We start from the raw sequence: 26,145 nt of genomic DNA on the forward strand, positions 1-26,145 counted from the left end.
ATGAGACCTCAAATTGCCTCACTACTGTTCTCCTTACTGTCCATCTTGAACTCCATGTTGAAAACAATGTTGTCTTCATTGCTGTCAATGTTAACATGTTCTGTTAGTGTTATTCTTCTCATGTCAATCAGTAGTATAATCCTGATACTAATGAATGATGGTTTATTTGCTGGTTCTAGTTGAATGAGATGCCACAAATGTCAACATGTAGCATCACTTAGTAACATGATGTTCCAGCAGTTGTCTAAATTCAATCACACTGATAATACTCAGACCTAACCCTTGCCTATGAGTAGGCTTGAACATGCCAATCTCATCTACTTTATCACATGTGCTGTTCTGCTCACTTACACCCATGCCAGTTTGATGATTGATTGCCAAGATACTCAATCCACCAGCTGATGCAATGCCTTCAGAATCACTGATGTACCATGGGTATGTGCTATGCTCAATTTCAGAAAGACATATTGCATCAATTATATGTCTGTATGCAACCTGAGCAACTTCATGAGCATGGACAATAGCCTAATGAATTATCAGAAGCCTATGCTAGTCCTCAGCCCATCAATCTGGAGGCCAATGAAGTTCACACAACTGGATGCTACTCCCTAGTTATGCTGTAAGCACCATGCACTAGAGCCCAACAAGGCAAATCAAATGGCGTATAAATTGAGGCAATAGGATAAGAATCGAGTGATTCTCTGCAAGTGACCACTAGTGTGCAATGTGCAATGATTTCTATTTTTTGGCGCCACAACACAACATTTGCAAACAGCAATGATACAGGACAGGACAGGACAGGACAGGACAGGAAGGTACAGGACAGGAAGGTACAGGACAGGACAGGAAGGTATAGGACAGGAAGGTACAGGACAGGACAGGACAGGACAGGATGTACCAGCAGCCACAGGATCTGGAGAGATCCTGTAGAACCCTGTAGAATCCTGTAGAATCCTGTAGAATCCTGTAGAATCCTGTAGAATCCTGTAAGATCTGGGACGTGCCTGTGAGCCATTGAAGAGCTGTGGAGCATTTTTGTCCAGTATTCACATATGGGATTTCACCATAAATGAACAGACAGGACAGGAATTAACATGAGGGGACAGTAAGGGACAGGACATACCGGGTCGGGACAGTACCAGACGGTACAGGATTCGAAGTGTTCCTACAGGATCGTACCAGATCGTACCAGATCGTACCGGATCAGGCAAGCTCCTGGACAATCCTATCTTATCTGTCCGGTTTCCGTGATTTCCTGAGCAAACCGGAGTGAGCTCCAGAGATCCGGTAGGATCCGGTAAGATCTTTTGAGTTCTGATATGATCCGACAAGATATGCCCCGGATGGCCTCAGTAGCTCGAATTTTGTCCCATACGGGCCTTGATAGCTGTCCGACTCTTCCCCCACGATCAGGAATCAGCGTCAGTAGATAGCTGTCGATCAACCCCTCTGTTGCTTCAGACACACCATCATGACATAACAAACGCTTGCTTGCCGTGGTTCCTTGCGCGAAGGTTTGAGTTGGGTTGGAGGGCCGCGGTACTTGGTGTGCGTGGCCAGGGCGCTACTGAAGCGCTGGAGTGCCGAGCTACCAGGACAGTTAAGTACGTTACCTTTCCTGTAAGGAAGCTGCCCGCTCTCACTTACCCAACTTGAACATACGACAGCTCAGCGGTACCGGGTAAAGAAGCGCGTGGTCGAACGGCTTCCCAGGTGTACGTACTCATGTCACGACTGTTTGACATTGCAGTGAGCGGGCACTCAAAGTCGTCGTGTATGCGAAGTCATATCTGTCGTGGCGTTGGGGTTTGCGGTATGCTGTGACTGAGTTACAAGGAAGGTCGGTTGTATATTCCTCCGTGCCACAAAAATCTCATACTGACCTCCTTTATGATGCGTGCCGTTCTCAGAGACATTGATGCTGTACCAACAGTTCGGCTTCCGAGCGGCCTATAAATGTCTGTCCCGTGTAGTCGGTAGCACAACTTATTGCTGCGACGGCTACTTATTCGTGTTCGCCGATGAACTTATTTGACATGAAATGGCACTATGGCATGGAAAGTTCGGCAAGTATGAGTGTGTTTCTGGACTACATGCGCACCGTACATTATGATCTAACGTTTCAAAAAGCGCTTCTACAAGTAATGGGTGACGGCAAAAGGATGCCGCCCACACGATCAGACCGCTCGAAGGAAATGAAGAAAGCGTCTACGGCTTCTATCTCAATGTACGCTACAGTGTTTCATGAAATTCCTCTTCCAGTATCGGCTGACGACGTATCCTGTGCCGTAGACACCGTTTCCTGTGTGGGCAACAGCGACCCTCATTCGAAAAACACGGTAAAATTGGCTCACGGCGGATCAATTTGCGTGTTGTTGATCGCTCAATATGCTCATGGACCACCAGCTGACTACTTGAGCTCCAGGGCGAGGAATACCCACTTCGTATCGGCGCTCAGCCTCCTACATATGTCGTACAATTCTCCTTGACATTCCCATGTGGTGACAGCAATGGGAATGCTGAGACCAGTCCCACACAGTCACAGGTCGAGAGCGTGCGTCTCATAGACATCTCGAAGATGAGATGATCGCCGTGGGCGGCTGAAGTTTTTGAAAGTCATCTGTTCGACCGTCGCAGCAAATCCTTGGAATGTCAGAGTACGCCCACCAATATCAAGCTCTCCCCGACAGTCGGTCTATGTGTCAACTAAAAACTTCAGTGAACACAATACTGATGTGACGAGCCTTTGCAAAACGATATGCAGCAGAATGGCCGATCACAACGAGGCCGTTATCACTGCCGGACGAAATATGGAATGGAACAGTTGGGCTGTCCCTGGTAATGCCGCGTTCCGCCCCACAGAAATACTAGGTATGTGCTGTCGTTGACAAATCCAACGGTCAAGTCGAGGCCTATTGAATTCGTCGCCCCCTCTGAACATATAAAGTTCTGACAGCTCAAGTGCCAGCCCCCCTAGCGTATACCTACCTAAGCTAGGCCTAGCTGTTCTCCAGCGCGACATGCAGCCAAGTCACCGCGATCTCTCGACCTCGTGAGTATCGTGTGTATGGGTTCACCTAACACAATATAACAAAAGCGACTGCCACAGCACTGACGGCGCATACATCCCGTATGTGGACCCGAGCCTTTCCGAAGAGGAGCAAAGAACCGTCGTAAGGCTAATGGGCCTCGGGTGAGCTTATTTGCCATTATGTTCGCGTTGGGTTAGACTGGTACTGACACCTAAGACTCCAGCGATATATTGACAGCTGGAGAAAATTCATCGTACGCGAAACCAGGCTCTAACCCACCCGGAGTCGACCAGCGCACAGCATCCCTGCCACAGCCCGTGTCATCGACCTCGACTGCATCGAGGATTGCCTCCACTTCATATGCTACCACGCCGTGCTGCTACTCAGAAGGCGAGTGCGCTAGTCTCACCGAAGACGACCTCTCAAGAGGTGTCCCAGGTGTGCGGCAACATCTTTGGAAGTACCATCAACGCCACTTCGTGCGGGATAGACACGGCAAATATCTCTGCCAGTGGCGTACGGGACCTGGCAGGGAGGTCTGCGCCATGGCCATCTCGGATCTCGACAACCTCGCCAGGCACATGGCGTCCGTGCATCTCAGGCTCACAACACAAAAATGCCCGAGGTGCGGTAGCCAGTTCTCGAGGACGGATGCGCTATTGAGGCACTGCAAAAGGTGTTACTGAACAGCTACAGGTGAGTGCCAGTTTATGCCACAGTCTGCATTAGGCTCTTGAGCGCAATTGCGTCCTTCCAGGTCTGTTGCTCTATACACCGATACCGCCTCTCCATTGCGGTCTTATGCACCGTTCACATTGCGTCCTACTCTCATGAGCTCGTCTGATCTCCGTCTTCAAACATGTCCGAGCCTGTCTGTGTTATCCGGAAGACGTCACCGAGAACTCTTATATTGATCATTCTTCGCCCACTCTTCGCCCATTATTACGACAGTGGTTGAATACCGCTAGCAGATGGCTATACTCAATGCGGGTCATCATTTCACCAAATCGCCTAATACTTCTGAATGCTTTTTTGCGGCGCCGTATGGCCGGCGAAACATCCAACCACCTCCGAGCATCGGACAACTGTCATTCTGAAAAGAAATTTGACCCTTACGCCTGACGGTACATTCAGAGTGAAACGGTCAACCAAATTTGCACCAGGAGAGGTCGTTGCTCGATAACCAACCACGCTTGCTGTCGTCCTTATCTCAGGACCAGTCCATTGTGTACGGGAGTATGACACCCAATGCGGTCACCGGCAGTTCCGAGTCGCTTGGCTACAAAATGATCCTCGTGTGTGCCGTTCTGCATCCGATTGTACATCCAAACTACACTTGCATTTTCAGCGGAACGTGCACAAGCGTCGCACTCTCCAGGAAGGGAGCAATGGCCTGGAGCTTCCCCGAATTATCCGTGCCCCAGACTTGATGTGCCTGCGAGGATTTGAATACACTGAGCGAATCTGTCAATACCTGTGAAGCTTACCTCCATAGAGTCCCAACCGACGAAGATGACCGATACATGTTTCCCGCCGACCTCTATAACACTGTAGCGAGCCTCATGCACCGCTGGTGCCTTGTGCAGTTCTTCGATAGCGGCTTCCTGTGCTTTTTTGTATGCCTCGACGTCGCCTTTCAAAGTACACACGGCCTGTGGGGAAAGTGCCCCATTAGTCGACTACGCCTGCAGGCAAGCACTGGCTACGCGATAAGGCTCACGAATTCCGTGACGGGCGCGGCGGCGAGCTCCTCAGGAAACCCGTCGAAGGGGACGAAGTACGAGATGGGCTCGGCTGTAGCAATGTTCTGCACCTCTTTGAAGAAGTTGCCGTACTCTTGCTCCGGCCACACCAAGTCCTTTGGCTCGAATCCTTGGTCAAAGGCTAGCAGTTGGGACCATGTGTCAGAAGGGCGAGAGAAATTGGTCGAGAACCAGGGGCTCACGCAGAACCCAGTACAGCTTCTTCGTATCCTCGATAGGGCTGCCGTAGTATTGGCGAGTGAGTCCGGCTTTGGCGGCGGCCTCGCGAAGTCGGTTGTATGCGGGCGACTGTAAGTCGACGCCGTCCCTCAGGTCTACAATTAAGAGCTCGACGGTGACCATCTTCAGCAACGAACTCCGGTTGTCAGTAGGAGGATAAATGTTGCACGAAACGCGCTCAAAAGCGGGTGAAATCGTCGACTCGCGTGTGTCAGACTTGGTGCTTATATATCTCCGGATATCCCGTCTCCTGACCGTTCGTGGACCTGCTTGTTGTCCAACACACTATCGCATCTCGAAGGACGGGCGGCCTCGGGCGGCCTCGGTCAGCATCGTAGACGGACGACGTCCAGTAGCGCAAGTACGTCATGACTGGTCATTGGCTATTAGATGTTGATTAGATACCTGCTGAAACATATAATGGGGCGAGAGCAAGATCATGTCATTTGAACATCAGTCGTTCGATACGCCTGGTGTCTGAATAAGTTATCGGCGCCGCTGAATCACTTGTATCGGATGAACTGACCCACCCATAGGATCAGAAGGGGGAACGCAGCTAGCCACGATTCTCACACAACTCGCTTGCCGCAGCCTCCGAGTCTCTATTCAAGTTGTCACAGATGTGAGCCGTCAACCTGTTGTTGGGGTACCAGCAATGCAGACACCGTCTATGTGTTTGAAAGCGACATACGAGGAACATAGACTCCTAATATTTCACCGCCATGGAGGTGTCTTGTAAATTTTGAGTCGTTCTGTTATACAACGGGCGGCGTACACCCACAAGCGCTGGCAGGAGCGTCGGCATCCGTTGAGCGCTGAAAGTGGCGTGGGACAGTTGTGCGGGAACGGGCGAACTCTGGCTGAGAGCGCCCGTGAGGACGACACAGAGCCCGCCAGAAACGCTGCCCGCAAGACTGCCCTCGTCGCCAACGCCGACGTCCTCAAAACAACCCGAGCGGTGCGTCCTTGCTGTCCCCCCAGCCCTCTGCGCGAAAGAACGGCGCGAGACGATGCCCGGACGCGATGGATGGGCCGGGTGTCATCCGGATGGTGCTGATGCGGGCGTCCTTTTGCAGGCCCGCCATGTCGTCAAAACTGCCCTCCGTCCTTGCCGCGACCGACGAGGAGATCCAGCTCCTCCTCGCGGCGCAGGCCCACATTGGCTCGAAGAACTGCGACAAGCAGATGCTCCCGTATGTCTGGAAGCGGAGAGCTGATGGTTAGTTCCCCCGTGCCTCCCCGCAGACCCACAGCAGAGACGACTTTGAACCCCTAGGTATCCATATCCTCAACATCGGCAAGACCTGGGAGAAGCTCGTCCTCGCGGCGCGCATCATCGCGGCGATTGAGAACCCGAACGACGTCTGTGTCATCTCCGCGCGCCCGTACGGGCACCGCGCGGTGCTCAAGTACGCCGCGAACACGGGCGCGCAGGCGATCGCGGGGCGGTTCACGCCCGGTTCGTTCACGAACTACATCACGCGCTCGTTCAAGGAGCCGCGCCTGATCGTCGTCACCGACCCGCGCGTGGACCACCAGGCGATCCGCGAGGCGAGCTACGTCAACATCCCCGTTATCGCCTTCTGCGACACCGATGCCCCCCTCAAGTTCGTCGACGTCGCCATCCCCACTAACAACAAGTCCCGCAACTCCATCGGCCTCATGTGGTGGCTCCTCGCCCGCGAGGTCCTCCGTCTCCGCGGCACCATCCCCCGCACCCCCGAAGGCTGGAGCGTCATGGTGGATATGTTCTTCTACCGTGACCCCGAGGAGGTCGAGAAGCAGCAGCAGGACGAGGCGGCCGCAAAGGCGGCTGCGGCTGCTGGCGAGGTCGCCGAGGCACCCCTCAACGAGTGGGACCCGACTGCGGCCCCTGCCGCTGGTGGCATCAACCCGGCTTTGGTTGCCGGCGAGGGTGGTGCGTTGCAGAAATCCTTGCTGATACGTCTCGATACTCACTGGCGTGTGTTCACAGGTGCTCTCGACTGGTCTGCAGAGCCGACGACGACTGGCCCGACGGACTGGGCAGCAGAGCCAGCGGCTGCGTCTGGCTGGGGTGCGGATGCGGCGGGCGCTGCGACTGGCTGGGACTAAGGAGGTTATACGCTGGCCTACTATCATCACACGTATTCTTATGCCGGGCCGAGGCCATGCTTTGTATGTGCTCATCATGTCATCGCTTTCCGTTTTTCAAAACTATGATGCACACTTGTGATGGCCCGACGCCGGGCCCCGGCGCGCCGTTGAGCGCAAGGCGGGCTGAAGCATCCATCGGGATCAATGTGTCATTCGGCCAATGTATGCATGTATTCGATTGCACACCGCCCGCTTCAGGAATCCCATTATGCTACAAGCCGTAAGTTACAGGAGATGGCTATACATTGCGTGGTAGAAGCATGCATGGGCACCGCGTATATATTCTGCTGCTGACTGACTCTAAGCATCCATGGTACCCGGCTGGTCGACGTTGCCGTCTTTCTTGAATCTTGCATGCATCGCCTCGACCTCGTCCTGCACGCGCTCGATCGACTTGAAGTACTTGACCGTCTTCACGTGCAGTTCTGGACTACGCATCAGCAACCCCTCGTTTCCTTTCACGTACAAAGCGACTCACCAGCCGTCGCGTCCTCATCGACGACGATCAGGGCCCAGGGGTGCATCTGGAGGGCGGAGAGGGTCCACATGTGGTTGACGCCCTCCTCGATGGCCTTGCAGAGCGCGAGGGCCTTGCGCTGGCCGGTGACGACAACGACGACCTCGCGCGCGTCGAGCACGGTCGCGACGCCGACGGTGAGCGCCATGCGCGGCACGGCCTCGACGTCGTTGTTGAAGAAGCGGGCGTTCGCGAGGATGGTGTCGTATGCGAGCGTCTTGATGCGCGTGCGCGAAGCCAGGGAGGAGCCTGTGGAGGGGAGGGTGTGAATGTGTGGGGATGGGTGATGAGGGAGGGGATGGGGGATGGTACGTACCGGGCTCGTTGAAGGCGATGTGTCCGTCCTCGCCGATACCACCGAGGAAGAGCTCGATCCCGCCGTGCTTCTTGATCTTGGCCTCGTACGCGTTGCACTCCGCGATGAGGTCGGGCGCGTTCCCGTTGAGGATGTTCACCTGCTCTGGCGGGATGTCGACTGTGCCAACCAAATCAGCTCAACGACTCGAAAGGAAAGGAGAGGGAGAAGGGAGGGACGCACTGTGGGAGAAGAACTCGCGGAACATGAAGGTGTGGTACGACTCGGGGTGGTCCTCGGGGAGGTTGACGTACTCGTCCATGTTGAAGGTGACGACATGCTTGAAGGAGAGCTGGCCGTTCTTGACGAGCGTGATGAGGTGCTTGTACGTCGCAATGGGCGACGACCCTGTGGGTAGGCCGAGCACGAAGGGCTTGTCAGCCGTCGGCGCAAAGTCCGTTATCCTGGGTTCGGAGTGAGCGGGAGAACAGGACGCTGGTAGGTTACGCACCGCTTGGCGATGTAGTTGGCGATGTACTCGCCGACCGAGGCGGGGTTCTGGCGGATAATGAGACCTGCGAGCAGACGGTCAGGTAGGGCGCCTGTAAACATCGCTCGCACTCACGCATAGCGGATCGCGATGGGACGGACTAGTCTGGGGGCGCGCGGCGACGGGTAGAGCAGCGAGCTGGGTGAGCTGGCTGGCGAGGGCGGGGACGGGTTGAGCGGGTGAAGGATGGGGGAGCCATAGGTTGAGGGAGTCGAAGGGGCCAGATAAAGGCGGAGGGGCCAATCGATGCGTCTGCCGGAGTCACGCCGTACTCTCGCGCGCAGACACGACGGCCACCTGGGCTCTGCGGATGCCTGCGTGGTCGACGCCGGCCACGGCGCATGCGAGCGCAGCGATTGGTGGCCTCCGCCGTGCCTCGCCTCTGCCCGTGTGCTCGTCCCCGCCTCCCATATGCTCACAGGCACCGACAACTTATCGAGCCTCGGCCTCTCTCCATCTGCCTCCCAGGCCCCATGCGCCCTGCACAGCATTCCACCATCCTCGACTAGTCGGGGGACACGTTCGTAGCTCTCGACGTCAAACAGCTGGACAGAGAACTTCCAGTGTCGGACGGAAGACTGCAGGGTACAAGATCGAGCAATATGGAGGCCCTGGAATTCCATGATGGTCGGGACGAATGAACCGCGATAGCTGCTTCCGTATGTGCTCTATTACACAATTTCCGCTTGGCGAGGACGCAGGCTTGTCTGGTCGTTGGCGGATCGGCGGCCCCGCGTGCATTGAATTGGCGAGCCCTCATGCTGGTCGGACGGCTACTGGGGTCCATTGCGCTTGGAACGCGCAGAGAAAAGTCTTCGCCTTTCGTAGATTCGTCTGGAACACTCTGGGATATTCACGAGCTGACAGGTCTCGAATGCGAGTAAGTAAGTTCTGGTATCGCGCTTGTCCGAGCGGCTGGCCACAATGCTGCCCGAAAAGGAAATAGCCCGGGCGTAGCGTCTTGCCCAGGCCACAGACGCTCAGCCGTGTCATGAACTCAACCTACTGCGCCAGCCTCCAAGAAGACTTACAATCAGTCGACGACTGTATAGCCATGGCTACGCTCAGAGACCCCAAGTCGCTGCGTGACTGTATGCGTTTAGAGGTGAGCAATGTCGATGTTATCTCTTCCCTCCAGTGCGTTGGATCTGACATTCTCCTCTTGAAAAGGCCGTGTCCTAGTGACTCTTGAAACGACAACCGCCCTACTTCCGGCAATCATATAAGCCGGGTGAGGCTTGTACCCACGGAACCCCGTAGCGAACGGGCTCCAGTCGAGTGTATTCGAAGTCCAACTAGCGCTCCAGACAAGCCTCTCCAGCCCCTGTGTTATCGTAAATGGGCTTTTCCACATCGTATGCTAGCCGACGCAGCACCACGATTGGCTGCTGCTCTATTTCATCCTGGCGACTACGGTGCGCCCGCCGTCAAATGCGATCTAGTATCGTTCATGAAACTGTTGTAAACCGGCAGATCTCACGTTAGAATGCAGTAAGCCCTATCTACAAACGTGTCATGGCTTGTTCTGCTGAGCTCCTTACATTTAGCTTAGGTCGCCGGGCGCGACCGGCATACGCGTATGTCCATGTTTCCACCGTATCCACGACGCCGAGGTCACTAGTTCTGCGAGAATGACCGTTCACCAAACGCGTTGAGACCGAATGCAGTGCACTGTAGCATGCAGAGTAAGCTGTTCAACAGTGCTGCGCCTTATTCACGGAACCATTTTGTGTTGCCCCAACGTCAGTGTGGTCCACTCCATGCTTGCAAACTGCAGATCGGGATCCTCCTGTCAAAGTCGCTTTCTCGCAGGATCTTTCCGTGAGGCGGTGAGTGACGGCATGGCCATCACACGGGCGAACCACGTTAACAATGTCAAGAGTGGACGTGAGTAAATGCGGAATAGCGCAATCTGCCCTCCCAGCAGTCAAGTTCGTTAGTATCAGCGAATATGGCACAAGTTAGAGTAAGTTGGAGGCACTTTTGACACCGGTTGACGGTCGACCTCACTGAACTGAGATCGAACCACAGTGATGCTTAGGCGCTACGGACCCGGGCTGACGCCAAGAAACACGGGAAGGCTCGCATGCTTTGCTACTCAGCACACCACTAGTGTTTCTGCTAAGTCATTGACGCCGCGCTGCAACGCAGCAACTGGCTAACATCCCCGGCCTGAAGTCCGGCCGCGCAGCTTGCGCACAACCCGTGAAATCCAAAACTCGCCGTCAGCGCATGTCCGTATCACCTCCACGTATCCCATCACTTCTTGAGACTCATCTGTCAAGTGCTGATGAGCCAGAAGGTTTGATGGATATAGATTCGCGGGCCGGGTCTGTATATGTATCTGCTGTTCGCCTCCATTGACGGCATGTCAGGGTATGTCGACCGGGGTGCTTGCAGATGCGGACGTTGTCCTCAGAACCGGGTAAGTCGTTTATAACAAGTCTTTTGCCCGACACTAACAAGACGTCCGTCTCGTAGATTCGTCACGAACTGTTCCTTGATCGCGGCCTCCGGTAGGTTGCGTACTGAGCGTCAGACCACTCGCACACCTTGACGTCGATCTTGCTCTCGCGTGAAGCGATCTATGCATACGACCGCTGCCTCACGCTCTAGCAAGAGGTGGACCTGATATGGAGCCGCAGGAGCATGTCGGTCGCAACTGGCCTCTACCTGCTGTTACATGTGTCTGTAGCGATGTTCCTGTGCTTCGAGGTGACCGGGGTGACCACCCTGTCGTGCGAAGTAAGCTCTGCATTGCCGTCACACCCAGAATACGTACTGAAATCAGTCTCAGAGGTGCAAATAACATGATCTCCGAATTCTCTGGCGGATGCTGACCTGCGTACAATGCGTATTCTACCGCAGACATTACATTGTGTACGTCGGGCGAGTCTGTGGCGCTATGTTATTCCATCTAATCAATGGTGGTGCGTACGGACGTCGAACCCGCGTATTCCTCAACTCACCCGATGGGTTACAGCATTCACGGCGCTGCGCGCCTTCGCTATCAGCGGTCGTTCCGTGGCGCTTGCGTCCGCGATACTTCTATGGTCTCTCCCAGTGGTCGCAACGGAGGTCGTGAGTCCCTCGGGCATTGCTACATCCTGACGCACGCGCTGATTCAACGATGATCATTACTAGTACGAGCTCGTCCTATCGGTTCCGGTCGACGTACAATGGCCCATCGGCTGCGTCATCTCTTTCACAGGCAACCAGAAGCTCGAGAGGTATGCGACACGCCCTGGTGACTCGACCCAGGCCAGCTCTGACCAATGAGACCTATTTGCAGTCCATGTACGGCAATATCTGCACCGTTTGCGTCGTACCTTGTACCGATCTTCGTTATTCAGTGTTCATCGCTGGACAGGCGACCGCCATTGTGCCTGAGGTGCTCATGATCGCAGCCATCTGGCATCATGCATTCCGGGTGACGACCGCTGACGGTGTTCGTCAAGCTCGGTTCAATCCGCCCTTTACAACGATATTGATCAGAGATGGTGAGTGATTTGCTCTGCGAGATGACACTGGGTTGACTTTCGTTGGTGTCTTCAGGCAGCGTATATTTTGTGTGAGTACGAGCGAGAAATATCCTGCTGATGTTGACCTGGCTTCGCTGCAGGGCAAGTTTCGTCATCATCGTGTTGAATGTTGCGTCGAGCGCGATCACTGTACGCATCATCGTTGCGCTCCCCATGTCGACACTAAGGCTATCTCCTTAGGCAATCAACACGGGAATCCTGGCGCCGATCGTCTACTCGTGCGTTGCATGCCTCCTTCAGACGAAGCGGCGTGTCGAACTATACCACACAGACTACAGGTCATCCTGCTTTCGCATTTCTACCTCAATTTACATGAGGCGAACGCGCATCAACTAGGCATACCATCCAATGCGTCACAGATGTCCGATCTCTGGTTCACGCGTCTGCTAGGAACTCTCGCAGGGTCACTGGCATATGACGTGCCAGGTCATTCCAAAGTGGAGGCGGAGGACGACGCGGCCGTGGACGTGGATTTGCAGATCGCTAGGATTCTCGACACAGACAGCGATTCATTCCTGACGGTCGTTGCGAGTGGCAGTGGACACCATTCGTCCGGTAGCTTCGCCCTTTCGCCCCACTCTGAGGTTGCGCTCGTATGAAGATGACAGCAATACATGAAGACGACAGTAATTCATGGCTCTGTATAGTTGTAGATACCATATGCTCGATATAACCTCTGACTACCTGTTATGGGGGATTTTCACGCGTTTTCCAGTTCGTGGATTTGTATGCAAGCTCACAATGTGAGTTCTGTCTTTCATGTTTCCGGGAAATATGCATAATCTCCCTGTGTAGGCTTTAGCGAGATACGCATGCTCGCGCTGGAGAGGGTTAAAGCCTAAGGTCAATGCAGTTGCATGGTCAGTGGCGTATGATGTCCCTGAGAGCACCAAGCTCCATCAGTCTGGGAAGTTAACCACTCATACTTGCATCCGTGAGCTTGTGCTACGTGACTGATGCCTAGGGATACTTACGGATGATTCCAAAAGGCAATTTGAGCTCGCGCACGCAAAAACTGTTCCAAATGTTTAGAAAAGTTGTATTGGAGGAGCGCCTGCGGGCGCTTATGAGTATCTCGCAAACCCGCCCATAGGCCTCCTCCTCCTCTATTACGCCGGACCCGACATTCGATATGGGGCAGATTTGAGTAGTACTATACATAAGTACATGAATCAGGCCTCAGGGCCCAGGCGGGCGGCGAGTTGCTCGCGGGGAGGGATTCGCGTGGCAAATTCGTCCCACATTGGGAAATGCTATCGTCCGCAACTCGCGTCCGCCGCGTCGGAGGATCCTCACCACACGCACAACTTGCGCGCCACACAAGGCGTCAGCTTCCCGAACTATTAGGAGAACGTCGACTGGACGGCTCATGCTGACAGGAAGATGACTGCAGTACTCGTGCGTAAGTATGTATGCCGTTTCCCGAGAACCTGGACGTTGCGTGTTGACACCAGTTACTAGCTACAGCAACGGACGGCTGGGGCAATGGGCAGTCGTATTATGGAGGGTATCCGATTGAGGTGGTCAGGGTCATGGGTAAGTACTATCTGTAGGAGTCGAGGCTACTGGCAATATCGTTCCGAGTCAGCTGTCTTGACTTCACTCACCAGGACGATCCAGATGCTGTAAGTTCTCTCCGTTCGGCTTCGCGAGTCTGTGCCATATGACACTCTTCTCATCTTCGCTTTACGAGCGGTGATACGCTCAGTGTCAATTGACCATCCGTCAATCTTAGTAAGTCGTCAGTCCTGAGAATCAGTGACATGTACGGCGGTATTCGCCGACCGGGACCGCAACCGTATGCTACCCTTTGCCCGCAGCGTCTGCACGCTCTACTGGAATGCAATGGGATTCGACGTCTTAGTACGAATACAGTGGATTGCTTGTAGGCATGATATTGGAACAGCAACACACGGTACCGTACACACTTGTATTTGTCTCTCCGGGGATCTAGCTCACCCATTCGTCCGGTAGCTGCGAAATCTTCCGTTGCCATGTCCTGTAGATGCGTCTCCTGGGCTGCGTGATCGAAGCCCGTCATATGTCGTCGGTCATAATTTGGAGGTATCCATTGTATGTTGACGTGAGTTACGCCGTCCATCACATTGACAAACCACTTTGACTCGGACAGGATGCTTGGTGCACACGGGACGAACACAAGAAGACCCGGAGTCAATGTACTATCCCATTTTGCAACAAACTCTATCCGCAGGACACGAGGCCTGTAGCCGACAATGTCGTCCGAGATGGTACTGGGATGAGCTCTGTAGTAAAGCGAGCGCATTCGTATGCGTGCCAAGCTTACACCGACACCAAGCGTATCAACTGAGATCTTCGGAGGTACCGCAAACGCCCGGCGCCGTCGTGGCGCAAGTATCGCACAGCACAGAAATCTTGGTTGATCCGTACAGACGGATAGATGTTTCGTCCGCGTAGCGCTTGTGTACTTCTTGGTGGCATATCATGGAGCTGCAACCGCGCTTTCCCAAGGTAAGTGCGGGGGTACGGTGGGCGAGCGTACTCCACGCACCCTTTGATGTCTCCAATTGAATTCACCGGCCTTCCTTCCATGATCACGCAGTCCTCCGAGCGCTGATACAACGCTGATAAGGACTGAACGCTTCTTAGACCCTGACTGGCGGATATATATCCGCTGCGCGCTCTGTCGCGCGTCGGCCACGTCCAAGTCATGGCTAACGCGGGTGTGGACGTCGTCCTCAAGGGAGAGTGAGTCGCCTCGTATCTCGCTGCATTCTCCACATAATCGCTGGTGACAGATTTATATCGAATTGTTCCTTGATCTCAGCCTGCGGTGCGTTCACTCAGTGTCATGGCCAGTGCATGCTTTGACATCGCTCTTGCATTGGTATGAAGCACTCTATGCATATGACCGGTGTCTCACACTCTGGCGAGAGGTGGAACTGATTTGGAGCCGCAAGAGCGCATCGGTGGCGACAGTCCTCTATCTGCTCATGCATCTGTTCTTGGCGGTGTTTCTGGCTCTTGAGGTGGCTTACTCGACGATCACGACCTGCGAAGTGAGCTGCGAAGTGCTTCGTGCACCAAAGACGTACTGATATCATTATAGAGGTGCGTCAATGGGGCTCACGATGACTCCCAGTCCGTGCTGAAATGTGCTGTGTACGTTGTGCAGACTGTTTGCTGTGTACGTCGGACGAGTTTGCTTCGCCATGTCCTTCCACTTAGTCTATGGCGGTGCGTACAGACACTCATGTATATGCCGTGTCCTCATTCACGGCTTTCCTCCCGGGTAACAGCATTCACAGCGCTGCGTGCATACGCCATCGGTTATCGTTCAGTATGGCTCGCATGTTCAATATTCTTTTGGTCGCTTCCTGTCGTTGCGACCGAGATTGTGTGTCCTTCCAGCATTGCTGTTGCGGGTGGCGTTGTTCTCACGCAGCCACCGATGGCAGTATGAACTGATCGTCTCAGTCCCGAATACTGTACCACAGCCTGTTGGCTGTGCCATCTCTACCGACGGCGACAAGAAGCTTCAGAGGTACGCTAACCGTCCTCTTAACCTACACTAGCTGTCTCTGATAGAGAATGGGTTTCACAGCACACGTGCGGCGATCTCTCCCCTACTACCATGATATTCAACTCATCGTCGTCCTGTACTTATTTTTTGTTCAGTCTTTCTCGCCGGACAAGCAACTGCCATCATACCTGAGATACTCTTGATCGGGGCGATCTGGTACCATGCAATGCAAGTCGCGGCCGTCAAGCATATCCGCCAGCTTTTCGGGCTCGATACCCCATTCACGACGATTCTGATCAGAGATGGTGAGTACCTGGATCGAGGCTCGATGACTGGGACATATCGCTGACTCCCATGTGTCTCATTAGGTAGCGTGTATTTCGTGTAAGTTCATAAATACGATGCTCTACCGACGTTGACTTGATGTTGACTTCGGGCTGACATAGGGCCGCTCTCATCCTCCTGGTCATCAACGTCGTTTACAGCGGGGTCACCGTACGTAGTGCTATTGTTGTGCCGTTAAGTGCTCAAATGGGCTTCTCAGGCGATCAACACCGGTATCCTGGCACCTATAGTCTACTCGTGCGTCGTCTCTTCCAGACCGTTAATTGTAACAAGCCGTGGACACGTTCCACAGACTCCAAACCATCCTGCTCTCGCACTTCTATGTCAACCTACATGAAGCGTTCGAAGCACGCCAAGCCGGTATGGCTTCCGAGGGAACCCAGCTATCCGAACTTCAGTTCGGCACGCGCCTGCTAGGAACCCTTGCAGGGTCGCTCGCATATAAGGACGGCTCTGCCCTCGCGTTTGCGGACATGGAGAACGATCTCGAGTGGGATAGTGAGCGGGGATCAAAGCAAGAAGGAGTTGTTGAACTATCGGTCATCGGGAAGAGCCGCGCTGGGCAATCGAGTTCGCTCAGTCCGTCATCCGGTGGCAGTCGTAGTTTCTTGGATGATACTTCCACAAAGAAGACAGCGTAGCTCTATGAGTGCCAATGTCATGTTGCTCATGCCATTAATGTACTTTTAACGACCTGGGATTTCACGACACGTCGCAGTAGGGAGTGTACTCATATCACACGAACTCTTTAGGGTCATCTTCACCTGTAATGCAGGATTCCGAAACTCCGGACATCGACCAATGCCATCGTGACCTCGATCTAAGCAGCATCATACATGCTTCTCCCCACCATAGCAACTCGGCCAAGCAGGACGGGCGACACTCAAGCGGCGACCGAGCTTCCTCTTCCTTTCGCTCTGCTAGACGGAAACCAACTTCATGACGGCAGGAACGGCGGTACACTCATGTAGTGTTCAGACACTGCGGCAGGTATCTGCTTACATCGTCGAAGCGCCGAGTACCTCGGTGTCGCATACGCTGCAATGACCGTCTGAGAACATCCACCATGATGGGGTCAATAACGCCGTCCATTCTGCTGTGATAAATTGCAGCACACAATGACATCGTCTAGATGCTCTGTCATACGATGAGCGAGGGCTGGCGCGACGGGCCCCTGTCGCCGAGGCGCATGTCAGTCCCGCTCTCACCAATGTCATGCAAAGTTTGAAGACCATGAGGCCGATTCTAGCGCCTCTCCGAGTCCCCACCCGTCAAGAGAACTGGAAGGGCATAGGGGGTCGAGCCAGGAAGCTGATAAGTACATGCGTATCGCCGTGCATGGATCAGATAGCACCTTAGCTTAGCCTAGCGTAAGCGGCAGCCTGTACTGGCACAATGGCTGGAAGAAATGGTAGACGCCGCGATGGGCCATGGCCACCACTGGGACCGAGGACATATTACGCGCAGTACCGTGACGGACTGGCACTGAGAGGAGGAGGAGGAGGAGGAAGGGGGTCCACCGGCCGCCGTAGTAGCGCACGGGCGACTCATGTAGTGATTAAACCACCGATCAAATTTCAAAGTCGATCATACTGGTGTACTTACTTAGTATGCGAATCGTGTAATCGGATGCACCCAGGTGCCTTGTTCTCGAGCCGATGTACGAGAGCAACGACCCTGCCAGTACGTGCACCGCTGTCCGCCCTCAAGTAGCCAATCTGTGTATCCAAATATGGGTACTAAGTACACCGGATCAATAGTAACTTAGACTGCAAGCTGCAAGCTCGATCAGCACCTCCGATCCTCCGATCCGCCGAGGCATCACTACATCGTCCATCTAAGGCACTTCGTCCAGTCTTAGTCAAGGCTTGTCCCATCCGTAAGTGTAGTATCGCCCGCGGCCCCGCGATCACGGAGATCTTCACCGGCGCCCTGCTGTAGTACCGCCTTCGCTCAATATTGGGGCCACGTAGAGCCCGCCGGTTCAGAGAGGGCTGTGACCTGTGACTGAACCTCAGGTCGAAAAATCACAGTATAGTCGATTGGATTCCAATCTATGCCGTCTGCTTGCAAACATACAGTCTTTCCCAGTACGTACCTCGCGATACTTTTTCGGTTCCTGCGAGATTGGAACCCGGCCGGTCCCGGCGTACGGTTGTTGTGCCTTGTTTGGCGCCCTCCGAACAGAACATCAACCCCCTTGCTACAACTGCCCAAATTTGCCAGTGATATCACATACCACTGTGGCGAATCGCAAGCTATGGTAGGGCACACAGTCAGCGCAATGCCCCAGGAGCTCAACTGAGTCTACAAACAAGTTGGTGCAGCGGGTGTGCCACACGCCACCCAGATCTCAAGATCTTGTGCACTGTCACGGTCGCGGCTGGTCGCGGCCAGGAATCCTAATCGGCGCTCTTGCCTCCTCTTGTAGTCTCAAACCAAGACCCTCCACACGGCGCACGTGAGGGGTTTGCGTCGAACCTACCTCCTCTTGCTAGCCTCACCATTGAATGACACTATTTTCGGCGGTCTCATCTACCTTTGACCAAGCGCGGCGTCCCAAAACTCGCCAAAGATGCCGTTCCGGGGGTTCTTTACTGCGTTGCCACGCTGGCATTCCGACCGGATACGACAATTATAAATGGTAATGCACACCCTTTGAATCATACACGGACTATGCCAATAATGCCCATGAGTCTCTACAACCCTCGCGCGTCTCACAACTTATCAGTGATAGTCTCTTCTGAATCCGTGTCCGCGGGATCCAGGCCAACGATTTCATCGAGCGGCGCTATCAGCTTCGCTGGCCAGTGGCTTGAGCCTGAAGGATCTTTCTGTGCAGACGGGCCAATGACGATATACGTCCCACTAACGGCTACTAACGGACCACAGGAAAAGACTTGAAGTGATAGTCTAGTCCAGAAATAGTCGTAAGCGTTCCACTGGAAGATCGGTAGCTGATGTCGGGACGATCCTTGTAGTCATCGTATGTCGCGCGCGTTGGCGACTGTCCAACGTTCTGAAGTTAGCTGTAAGGTCCGTGTCCCACTGAGCACATACACTCAACTGCAATACGACCCTCGGATAGCATTTGGGAATGCTCGCTCTGTCCGACCCATACTTATGGCGGTACCGAAGAGGCTCTCCACGTGGGTGTGAGATACGCCGAAGCCGTTAAGTCGGATGAATTGTCATCAACACAGCGCCCAACTACGGAGCGTTCGGATGCACCTCAGAAGTCGGCGCCCGTGGTGCTCGAAACTGCGCTTGCCCGATATGATCCCGAGTGCACGGTGGCCGAGTGCACGGACATGCATGTGTGTCTGGTAGTAGTACCGCCTTGACACATTGAATCCACGCCCTTCCTTGAAACTTCTTAGCTAGAAGGTCAGAAGGCTGGAAAGACTCCGGGCGCAGGTACATACCTGCTGCCCGCTCCGCCGCGCGACGCGCCCCACGACTACTACCCTATGTCTTCCGGTGCACTCGCAGATGCGGACGTCGTCCTCAAGGCTGGGTGAGTCGCCCTGTGTCTGATTGCTGAATCACTAACGTGAAATCGACACCAGGTTCATATCAAATTGCTCCCTGATCGCGGCGTGTGGTAAGTCAAATATCCAGCGTCATGGAATACATACCCTGACATCGCTGTTGCATCATTGTGAAGCGATCTACGCATATGACCGCTGCCTCACACTCTGGCGGGAGGTCAACTTGATATGGACTCGCAAGAAGATGTCGGTGGCGACCGGCCTCTATTTCCTTATGCATGTATCCTTGGTGTTCTTCCTGGCCTTTGAGGTGGCTTACACGACGATCAAGACCTGCGATGTAAGCCGTGCGCTTCATCATGGACTGAATGAGGATAGGCACTGACACTACTCTAGAGGTGCGACAAAGCAATTTACGAATTCTTTCGTCCGTGCTCATGCATGGCGTATACCGCAGACTTTGGGTCGTATATGTCTGGCGAGTCACTTGCGCCATGCTTTTCCACGTGTTCTATGGCGGTGCGTACGGAGGTCATATATACCCTCAGAAAGCTCATCTTGCGTATACCAGCCTTTACTGCATTGCGTGCCTATGCAATCGGCTATCGTTCGCTGTTGCTTGGATGGGCAACATTCCTGTGGTCTCTCGTAGTTGTGGCAACTGAAATCGTACGTCCGTCATGCGTTGCTGCTTTTCAACGGATTCCCTGATGCGACGACCGTTAGTACGAACTCATTGTATCAGTCCCCGTCAACGTACCACAACCTATTGGCTGCGTCATTACTACCAGAGGCAATGAGAAGTTTCTGAGGTACGCCGTGGATTCTGGTCGCCCAAACCAGGCGGGCTCTGATCATTGAATCGATTCGCAGTTCATGTACGGCAGCAGTCTCCCCTCATTTATGTCACGGTTTGACTCATGATCACCCTGCGGCGATTTTCCTGATCCAGTATTCCTCGCCGGGCAGGCCACCGCCATTATTCCTGAGATACTCGTGATCGGCGCGATCTGGTGCCATGCCTATCGGGCGGCCTCCGTGAAGCATCTTCATCAACTTGCTGGGCTCAACACTCCATTCACGACAATCCTCATCAGAGATGGTGAGTGACTCGCCCTGTCAGTCGACACCGTGGCTGACTTACGCGCGTATCGTCAGGCAGTGTGTATTTTGTGTACGTCAAACGGATGTTGGTGCTGTACCGGTGTTAACCGGCTCTACTTTAGGGCGAGTCTCGCTATCATAGTCCTCAACGTCGTATGGAGCTCTGTCACTGTACGTGTTTCCACCATGTCCTTCCTCTCAGTACCCAGACCATCTTTCTAGTCGGTCAACACCGGAATCCTGGCACCTATCGTATACTCGTGCGTCATTTCCTCTCGAACCATTATAAGTAACTGAGCAGGAGCACTATCTACAGGCTTCAGACTATCCTGATCTCGCAATTCTACCTCAACTTACACGATGCGCACGCGTATCACTCGGAGACACCAGAACTATCCGACCTCCATTTCAATACGCGCTTGCTAGGAACCCTCGCAGGGTCACTCACATATAACGAGAAAGACGGCTTCGTCCTGGCAGCCTCGGACGATGATTCGGACCTCCGATGGGACAGCCGGCTGGACGGAGGGAAGGACTCAAATGTCGAGATGTCGGTCATGGAAAAAGGAAACCCTACAGACAGGTCACGGTCGCGGAGTACGACGTGGGGATCATCCGTCGGTAGCCATACTTTCGCGGATGACATATCGGAGATAAAGGTTGATTAGCCTTCCTACGGGTGTCGAGATTGGGCTGTTTACGATCACGGACTGTTTACGATCGCGATCACGGATTCTCAACGCCTTTACGCATTATCACAGCGTACGCATCACACATGTCCCAACAAACCTGTATCATAGTGTTACCTAGAACTGCAGTTCGGAGACTGAAGCGAAATCGAGCGATCACGATGGCCTGTAAACAGATCTAGACGCATGCATCGCACAAAGGCTTTTGCTGTCGAAGAACGAACAAACGCCAAAGAACGTTCGCCACCCGCACAGATTATGCCGCTGCGTAGCCGGTTGCATGCTCGGAAAGCTATCATAGCTAGCAAACCTCTGGAATCTCTCATGTCCTAAGTCGAGTAGACGTCAGTGATCCATTAGAGGAACGGAAGTCACGAAGTGCACTCATGAAGTACAAGTGTCCATAGCAGATACCGCGACGGACGCAATGCTGGAGGGGACGTCACGCAAAAGCATGTCGCGTAAAGATCATCCGAGCTTGTATAACTCAGTGAGTACGCTACACAAGTTTTTGCAGGCTGAGCATAGTCCACGGCGAACAGACGGGATCGATAGAACGCGTGCCTGTTCATCAGATGTGAGTGTTATTCCACACCGACCTCACCACAAACTCCGCTGGGTCCGGCTCCGTAACACTCGACAGTGCGGTGTTGAACACAAATTGGACTACCCTGGGTGTCAGTGTCAGAACGAACCGATGTAAGGTTACTCACTTGTGCGGTCGATCCCGGGCACAAGATAGAACCCATTGAACGGCGCGCCAGTCGTAGCGTCGATGAAGTAGCCAACAGTTCCTGAAGGATGGTCCACCCACGCATATGGTGCAACGCCACCCTGAGCAGACAGTGTGAACGTGTAGTCCGACCCCGGGGTGATGGTGACCTTCGGGTCTACGAGTTCGACGTCCGCAAGCGACGTCGGTGTGTACTGAGGAGAGGTCAGACAACGACGACGATCACAGTCACGGATCACTCACGTAGGACTCCATGGACACCGTCCGGCCATCGGCCAGCGTCGCCGACACATTCAGCAACATCCACGCACTCGTAGGCGTAGCGCCCTCCGGCAGGATCGTCTCAAAGCCCTCCAAGTTCATCAACACCGTATTATTCAGCCCCGGAACTTCAAACTCGTGCACCATCGGCAGAAGCTCGTTCCCCGCCCAGTCATACCACGTCAGCAGCGCCGTCCCGTTCACCGGGTACGGCCTGTCGTTCGTCACCAAAACCTGGAGCGTCTCGTTGTCCGGCGTCCAGAACGGGTAGACGATCACCGGCGTGTATATGCTGGCCATACCATAGTTGAGCACCTTCCACCGGCCACTGTACTCGATCGCCGCCCACGACGGCGCCTGCCAGATGTCGTTCAGCTGCCAGACGAGCGAGCCGAGGTTGTTCTCGCCGAGGCCCGCGCCGCGCCGGTACCATGCAATCTCGGAGATCATGTTCAGGGACTGGAAGATCTGCGTGGAGTAGCACCATTGCGCGAAGGTCTGGAAGACGTCAGCCGTGTTGGGCGTGGGCAGCCAGTATTCGACGCCCATCGTCATCTGGCCCTGGCCTTGCGGTGCGTTGGGATTCGGCCAGGCGAGGCTTCCTGCAGGTGGGTGGTGATCGCGTGCGACGACCGTGGACGAGTTGAAGTAGTAGTCCTCGGGCGACGTCAAAGCCTCTTCCCAGCTATAGATGGAGGGCATCGAATGGAAACTAAATCCCGGTGATTCAGAAGCGGTACTGAACAGGACCTCGACCGGCACTCACCCAAACTCATTGACGAACCTAGGTATCCGGACGTGTTGGCTATTACACGTTTAAGATGACACGCTGGCGCTCACCTCGATACCGGGTACGTGCTGTAGTTGAACGCCTGCGAGGCATCATAGTTGTAGCGCTCTGGTCAAGTTCCGATGAGGCTTGTCTCCTCTTAGTTATCGCACGCCTTGCTCACCAGAGTTGCCATAGATGTATCCCGGCGTCTTGTTCGCGAATCTCTCCACGAGAGGGTCTAGGCTGAGGACACCATTCGTCGTCGAGCAGTCGGTGTACGGAACCGACTGCTGCACGTCGTAGGTGAGGTCGTACAAGAAGTCTTGGAACAGGTACACATACTATTCGGTCTATCAGCACTTCCGTTGTCCATAGATCTCACCTCACGCACCTCGTCCAGATAATGCGTCCCATTCGCGACCGAGTCGTTAATCTGGATCACGATGTTCTCAATCTCGTTTCCGCCCGCCCATTGCACGTTGCTCGGGTGCTTGTTCACGCGCCGGACGTTCTCGCGCACCTCGGGTGCGATCGATTCGAGCAGGAAGTCGTTCAGAGGGTACGTCGCGTCGCTGAAGATCATCTCGGACCATGCGAAGATCCCGAGCTCGTCGCAGAGCGAGTAGAAGTCGTATCCGCCCGTAAGCTCGTCGGATGGCTGGTAGATACCGCCTCCCCAGACGCGCAACTGGTCAAGGAATGAGGTCGTAACTCAATCTACCAAGAGGAATAGAGAACTTACCATGTTCTGCCCACTGAGCACCGCGCTTTCGAGCACCCACCTGACCTTCTCCGTTGAGACCCTCGCATAGAACGGGTCAAACGGGATGATATTCGTGCCCTTCGTGTAGAACTCCTGTCCATTGACCGCGAAGTGCCACTGGTCGCCAGGTGTGATTCCCCGGTTGACGATATCCTCCTCGCTATACGGCGTCTGTAGCAGCTCAACCGTCCGGAAGCCCGAGCGTACTGAGAACGACACCTCGTCACCCGGACCGCCGAGGACGTCTCCCAGGGTGAGGGTGACCGTGATATTGTACAGTACCGGCGCGCCGAGGTCCGCAGGCCACCACCGCTGGGGAATGCCCTCGGGCACGGCCATGCTCGCAGTCACGAACGTCGGCTCGTCCGTGCTCACCGGGATGGTCTGCACGGCGAGCGGCCCGCTGTTGAGACCCAGGTCCGGGATGCTGATCGTGATCGAGGGTTCGTACGACTGCAGGACCGAACGCACGCCGAGCGTGACGTTGACGAGCCAGTCGGCGGCCTCGTCGGGCGTGCTGTACGCGGTCTGCCCGACCTTGAAGATCTCCACTGACGTCTGGTCGATGAGCAGCGCGCTGCCTTGGGAGGCGAGCAGCGGGTACGCGGCGGGTGCCTCTGGTGAGGTCTCGAAAGTGGGTGTTTCTGTGAGCGTGACGAGGTATGCGGGTCGGAAGATCCCCGCAGGTACGAACGCCGGTCCCTGAAGCAGATCAGACGCATACAGGAAGGAAAGCTCATGCTGTGCTCACCCAGTCCCATCCGAAGTCTGACTGAATCTTGCGGAGGTACTGTCGGAATCCGGAATATTCGAACTAGACTACACTTAGCTGGACCGTTCACCAAGAAGAAGGGGGACCCTACGTCAGGCGTGAGCGGGTTCTCATACGTGATCGAGGTCACGTTGAGCCCGTAGAGATAGGCCGACTCAAACGCGACGGTGATGTTGTTATCCGTCTCCGAGGGCGAGTTGATGAGATCCGTCACATCATAGATGTATTGCCTGAACTGGTTGTCCACCCAAGCAACAGGATGCCCTGCAACGGTCTGCAACAAAGACGCTCAGTTACATGACATTGCAGGAAGATTGACGAGAAACGCACAATGTTCGCAATCGTGTCCAAGCCGTAGAATACAAGAAGTGTCTTGTCCGATGCGCTTTTTGGCACAGATTGAGTGAACGGCGTGAGGTCAGCGGTATACGTCCAACTCTCATTCACGATCCACCGCTGATAGAACTCTATGTTACCGCGACGCGCGGGTTCCGCGACTCAGCACAGCTCCACAGGTAGGAGTGGAGAGAAGCTCACCATTCTGCTCTAGAAGCGGCTCCTCGATAACGCCAGCGGCTAAGAGGTCGAGATGCGCCTGGGACGGAACCTTCGCGGGCACGACGATCGAGCCGTTCCCGTTGTGCAGCGACCAAGTGAGGCCGGACAGGCTGTAGACGTCGGCGAGCACAAGCGCCGGCAGGCTCGCCACGAGCAGCGCTCTGAGGGACCACATGTTGCGTTGGGTCACCGACTCGGAGCGATGTTGGGAGCGTCGACAGCCGGCAACGGGCCTTTATATAGTGAGGAGGAACAAGCATGGTGAGCAACGGCACGGTCGGGAGCCCCCATGACCGGCTGGGATGCATCCTGCGCTGACACCGAGGACCGCAGATCTCGGCAGAATTTTGGTAAATTACTATTGATGGAAGCTTGTAGTCTATATTCGGAGGTGGTGTGGGTAAGTTCGCAGAAATCCCTGCATCCTCGCCTATAAGGACCGGCTCGAGTGTGGCTGTGAAAGTCCGTAGTAAGTATCCCGAAACACTGGCCTGCCGAGAACGAGATGAATTTGGATGACTACGTTACCGAGACATACTTACCTGTGCTACGCAGTCAGATGTTCGTGGGATCATGCTGGACGAGCAAAGCAGTCAGCAGGGTCACGGTGACGATGATGAATTTCAGCATTGTTTAGCCGCCACCTGGCCGCCACCAAGCCGCCACAAGCAAGCAGGGTCGCCGTGACGTTGACGTCGGAACCGGGAATGCGAAGGAGGGTTCAAATTGGCATCAGATGATCGCGGGCTGAGGCCGTAGCTACGCCGTAGTATGGCACTTCACGCGCAGTGTCGCTCAACGCTCTTCCTGCAAGGCTCCAAAGGATTCTCAGGTGCTCCATATAGCTAAGATTGGCCGTCGCTTTTCATAAGCTGTGGGAGGACTCGGCGGCGATCCTTAGAGCCCTGTGGGTACAGGATAAGACAGTCAGACCTGCAAGAGAACACGGTCCGCGGCCGAGTCAGTAGTCGACTCGGGCCTGCGTAATGGGCGGCCATGCGTAGTTTTTGTCAAGACAGCATGACGATGAAGGAGACGGCGAATGTCCAACACAGCATTGCAATGATGCGCGCATACAAGGAACTTGAAGGAAGCAACCGT

General features: G+C 54.6%; 10 protein-coding genes across 10 annotated transcripts; 5 read left to right on the forward strand and 5 right to left on the reverse strand.

Moving 5' to 3' along the window:
• The first annotated feature begins 3,030 nt into the window (after nt 1-3,030).
• On the forward strand, nt 3,031-3,981 carry C8Q71DRAFT_791632 (uncharacterized protein). The gene is made up of 4 exons (XM_047925374.1): nt 3,031-3,052; nt 3,110-3,193; nt 3,256-3,728; nt 3,790-3,981. Exons 2-3 carry the CDS (start codon nt 3,183-3,185, stop codon nt 3,716-3,718), a joined length of 474 nt encoding a protein of 157 aa, XP_047772600.1. The 5' UTR covers nt 3,031-3,052; nt 3,110-3,182; the 3' UTR covers nt 3,719-3,728; nt 3,790-3,981.
• Nucleotides 3,982-4,224: 243 nt separating this feature from the next.
• On the reverse strand, nt 4,225-5,473 carry C8Q71DRAFT_447812 (uncharacterized protein). Its single transcript, XM_047918604.1, has 4 exons — nt 4,978-5,473; nt 4,753-4,916; nt 4,520-4,684; nt 4,225-4,467 (listed from the first exon to the last, which is right to left on the reverse strand). The coding sequence occupies exons 1-4, from the start codon at nt 5,135-5,137 to the stop codon at nt 4,363-4,365; spliced, it is 594 nt and encodes a 197-aa protein (XP_047772601.1). The 5' UTR covers nt 5,138-5,473; the 3' UTR covers nt 4,225-4,362.
• A 624-nt stretch (nt 5,474-6,097) lies between these two features.
• Nucleotides 6,098-7,108, forward strand: C8Q71DRAFT_718707 (40S ribosomal protein S2; the record flags this gene model as incomplete). The annotated part of the gene is made up of 3 exons (XM_047921244.1): nt 6,098-6,233; nt 6,291-6,932; nt 6,990-7,108. The coding sequence occupies 3 exons, from the start codon at nt 6,098-6,100 to the stop codon at nt 7,106-7,108; spliced, it is 897 nt and encodes a 298-aa protein (XP_047772602.1).
• Nucleotides 7,109-7,318: 210 nt separating this feature from the next.
• Nucleotides 7,319-8,706, reverse strand: C8Q71DRAFT_447705 (glucosamine-6-phosphate isomerase). The gene is made up of 6 exons (XM_047918603.1): nt 8,588-8,706; nt 8,474-8,537; nt 8,206-8,426; nt 7,984-8,142; nt 7,629-7,916; nt 7,319-7,575 (listed from the first exon to the last, which is right to left on the reverse strand). The coding sequence occupies exons 1-6, from the start codon at nt 8,589-8,591 to the stop codon at nt 7,451-7,453; spliced, it is 861 nt and encodes a 286-aa protein (XP_047772603.1). The 5' UTR covers nt 8,592-8,706; the 3' UTR covers nt 7,319-7,450.
• Nucleotides 8,707-11,200: 2,494 nt separating this feature from the next.
• Nucleotides 11,201-12,748, forward strand: C8Q71DRAFT_447841 (uncharacterized protein). Its single transcript, XM_047918605.1, has 10 exons — nt 11,201-11,257; nt 11,381-11,442; nt 11,496-11,593; nt 11,657-11,742; nt 11,805-11,809; nt 11,866-12,012; nt 12,068-12,083; nt 12,135-12,183; nt 12,235-12,272; nt 12,326-12,748. The coding sequence occupies exons 2-10, from the start codon at nt 11,418-11,420 to the stop codon at nt 12,651-12,653; spliced, it is 792 nt and encodes a 263-aa protein (XP_047772604.1). The 5' UTR covers nt 11,201-11,257; nt 11,381-11,417; the 3' UTR covers nt 12,654-12,748.
• Nucleotides 12,749-13,668: 920 nt separating this feature from the next.
• On the reverse strand, nt 13,669-14,585 carry C8Q71DRAFT_448146 (uncharacterized protein). Its single transcript, XM_047918607.1, has one exon. The coding sequence runs from the start codon at nt 14,336-14,338 to the stop codon at nt 13,730-13,732; it is 609 nt and encodes a 202-aa protein (XP_047772605.1). The 5' UTR covers nt 14,339-14,585; the 3' UTR covers nt 13,669-13,729.
• A 202-nt stretch (nt 14,586-14,787) lies between these two features.
• Nucleotides 14,788-16,589, forward strand: C8Q71DRAFT_447947 (uncharacterized protein). Its single transcript, XM_047918606.1, has 10 exons — nt 14,788-15,144; nt 15,209-15,270; nt 15,333-15,430; nt 15,492-15,577; nt 15,638-15,642; nt 15,712-15,861; nt 15,925-15,940; nt 16,003-16,051; nt 16,101-16,138; nt 16,194-16,589. The coding sequence occupies exons 2-10, from the start codon at nt 15,246-15,248 to the stop codon at nt 16,540-16,542; spliced, it is 816 nt and encodes a 271-aa protein (XP_047772606.1). The 5' UTR covers nt 14,788-15,144; nt 15,209-15,245; the 3' UTR covers nt 16,543-16,589.
• A 252-nt stretch (nt 16,590-16,841) lies between these two features.
• On the reverse strand, nt 16,842-17,572 carry C8Q71DRAFT_791663 (uncharacterized protein). Its single transcript, XM_047925375.1, has 2 exons — nt 17,507-17,572; nt 16,842-17,447 (listed from the first exon to the last, which is right to left on the reverse strand). The coding sequence occupies exon 2, from the start codon at nt 17,134-17,136 to the stop codon at nt 16,900-16,902; it is 237 nt and encodes a 78-aa protein (XP_047772607.1). The 5' UTR covers nt 17,137-17,447; nt 17,507-17,572; the 3' UTR covers nt 16,842-16,899.
• Nucleotides 17,573-18,889: 1,317 nt separating this feature from the next.
• C8Q71DRAFT_728298 (uncharacterized protein) lies at nt 18,890-21,164 on the forward strand (the record flags this gene model as incomplete). The annotated part of the gene is made up of 15 exons (XM_047921942.1): nt 18,890-19,054; nt 19,105-19,218; nt 19,282-19,418; nt 19,471-19,505; nt 19,569-19,732; nt 19,789-19,790; nt 19,850-19,911; nt 19,964-20,061; nt 20,119-20,204; nt 20,266-20,270; nt 20,345-20,494; nt 20,551-20,566; nt 20,619-20,667; nt 20,719-20,756; nt 20,813-21,164. The coding sequence occupies 15 exons, from the start codon at nt 18,890-18,892 to the stop codon at nt 21,162-21,164; spliced, it is 1,473 nt and encodes a 490-aa protein (XP_047772608.1).
• A 726-nt stretch (nt 21,165-21,890) lies between these two features.
• On the reverse strand, nt 21,891-25,219 carry C8Q71DRAFT_799845 (glycoside hydrolase superfamily; the record flags this gene model as incomplete). Its single annotated transcript, XM_047925920.1, has 10 exons — nt 21,891-22,112; nt 22,162-22,891; nt 23,020-23,077; nt 23,133-23,292; nt 23,343-23,639; nt 23,694-24,416; nt 24,466-24,528; nt 24,578-24,760; nt 24,817-24,953; nt 25,024-25,219. 10 exons carry the CDS (start codon nt 25,217-25,219, stop codon nt 21,891-21,893), a joined length of 2,769 nt encoding a protein of 922 aa, XP_047772609.1.
• Between the last annotated feature and the right edge of the window lie 926 nt (nt 25,220-26,145).

Source organism: Rhodofomes roseus (assembly GCF_022264815.1).
Source record: "Rhodofomes roseus strain CIRM-BRFM 1785 chromosome Unknown C8Q71scaffold_43, whole genome shotgun sequence".
Taxonomy (NCBI): domain Eukaryota; kingdom Fungi; phylum Basidiomycota; class Agaricomycetes; order Polyporales; family Fomitopsidaceae; genus Rhodofomes; species Rhodofomes roseus.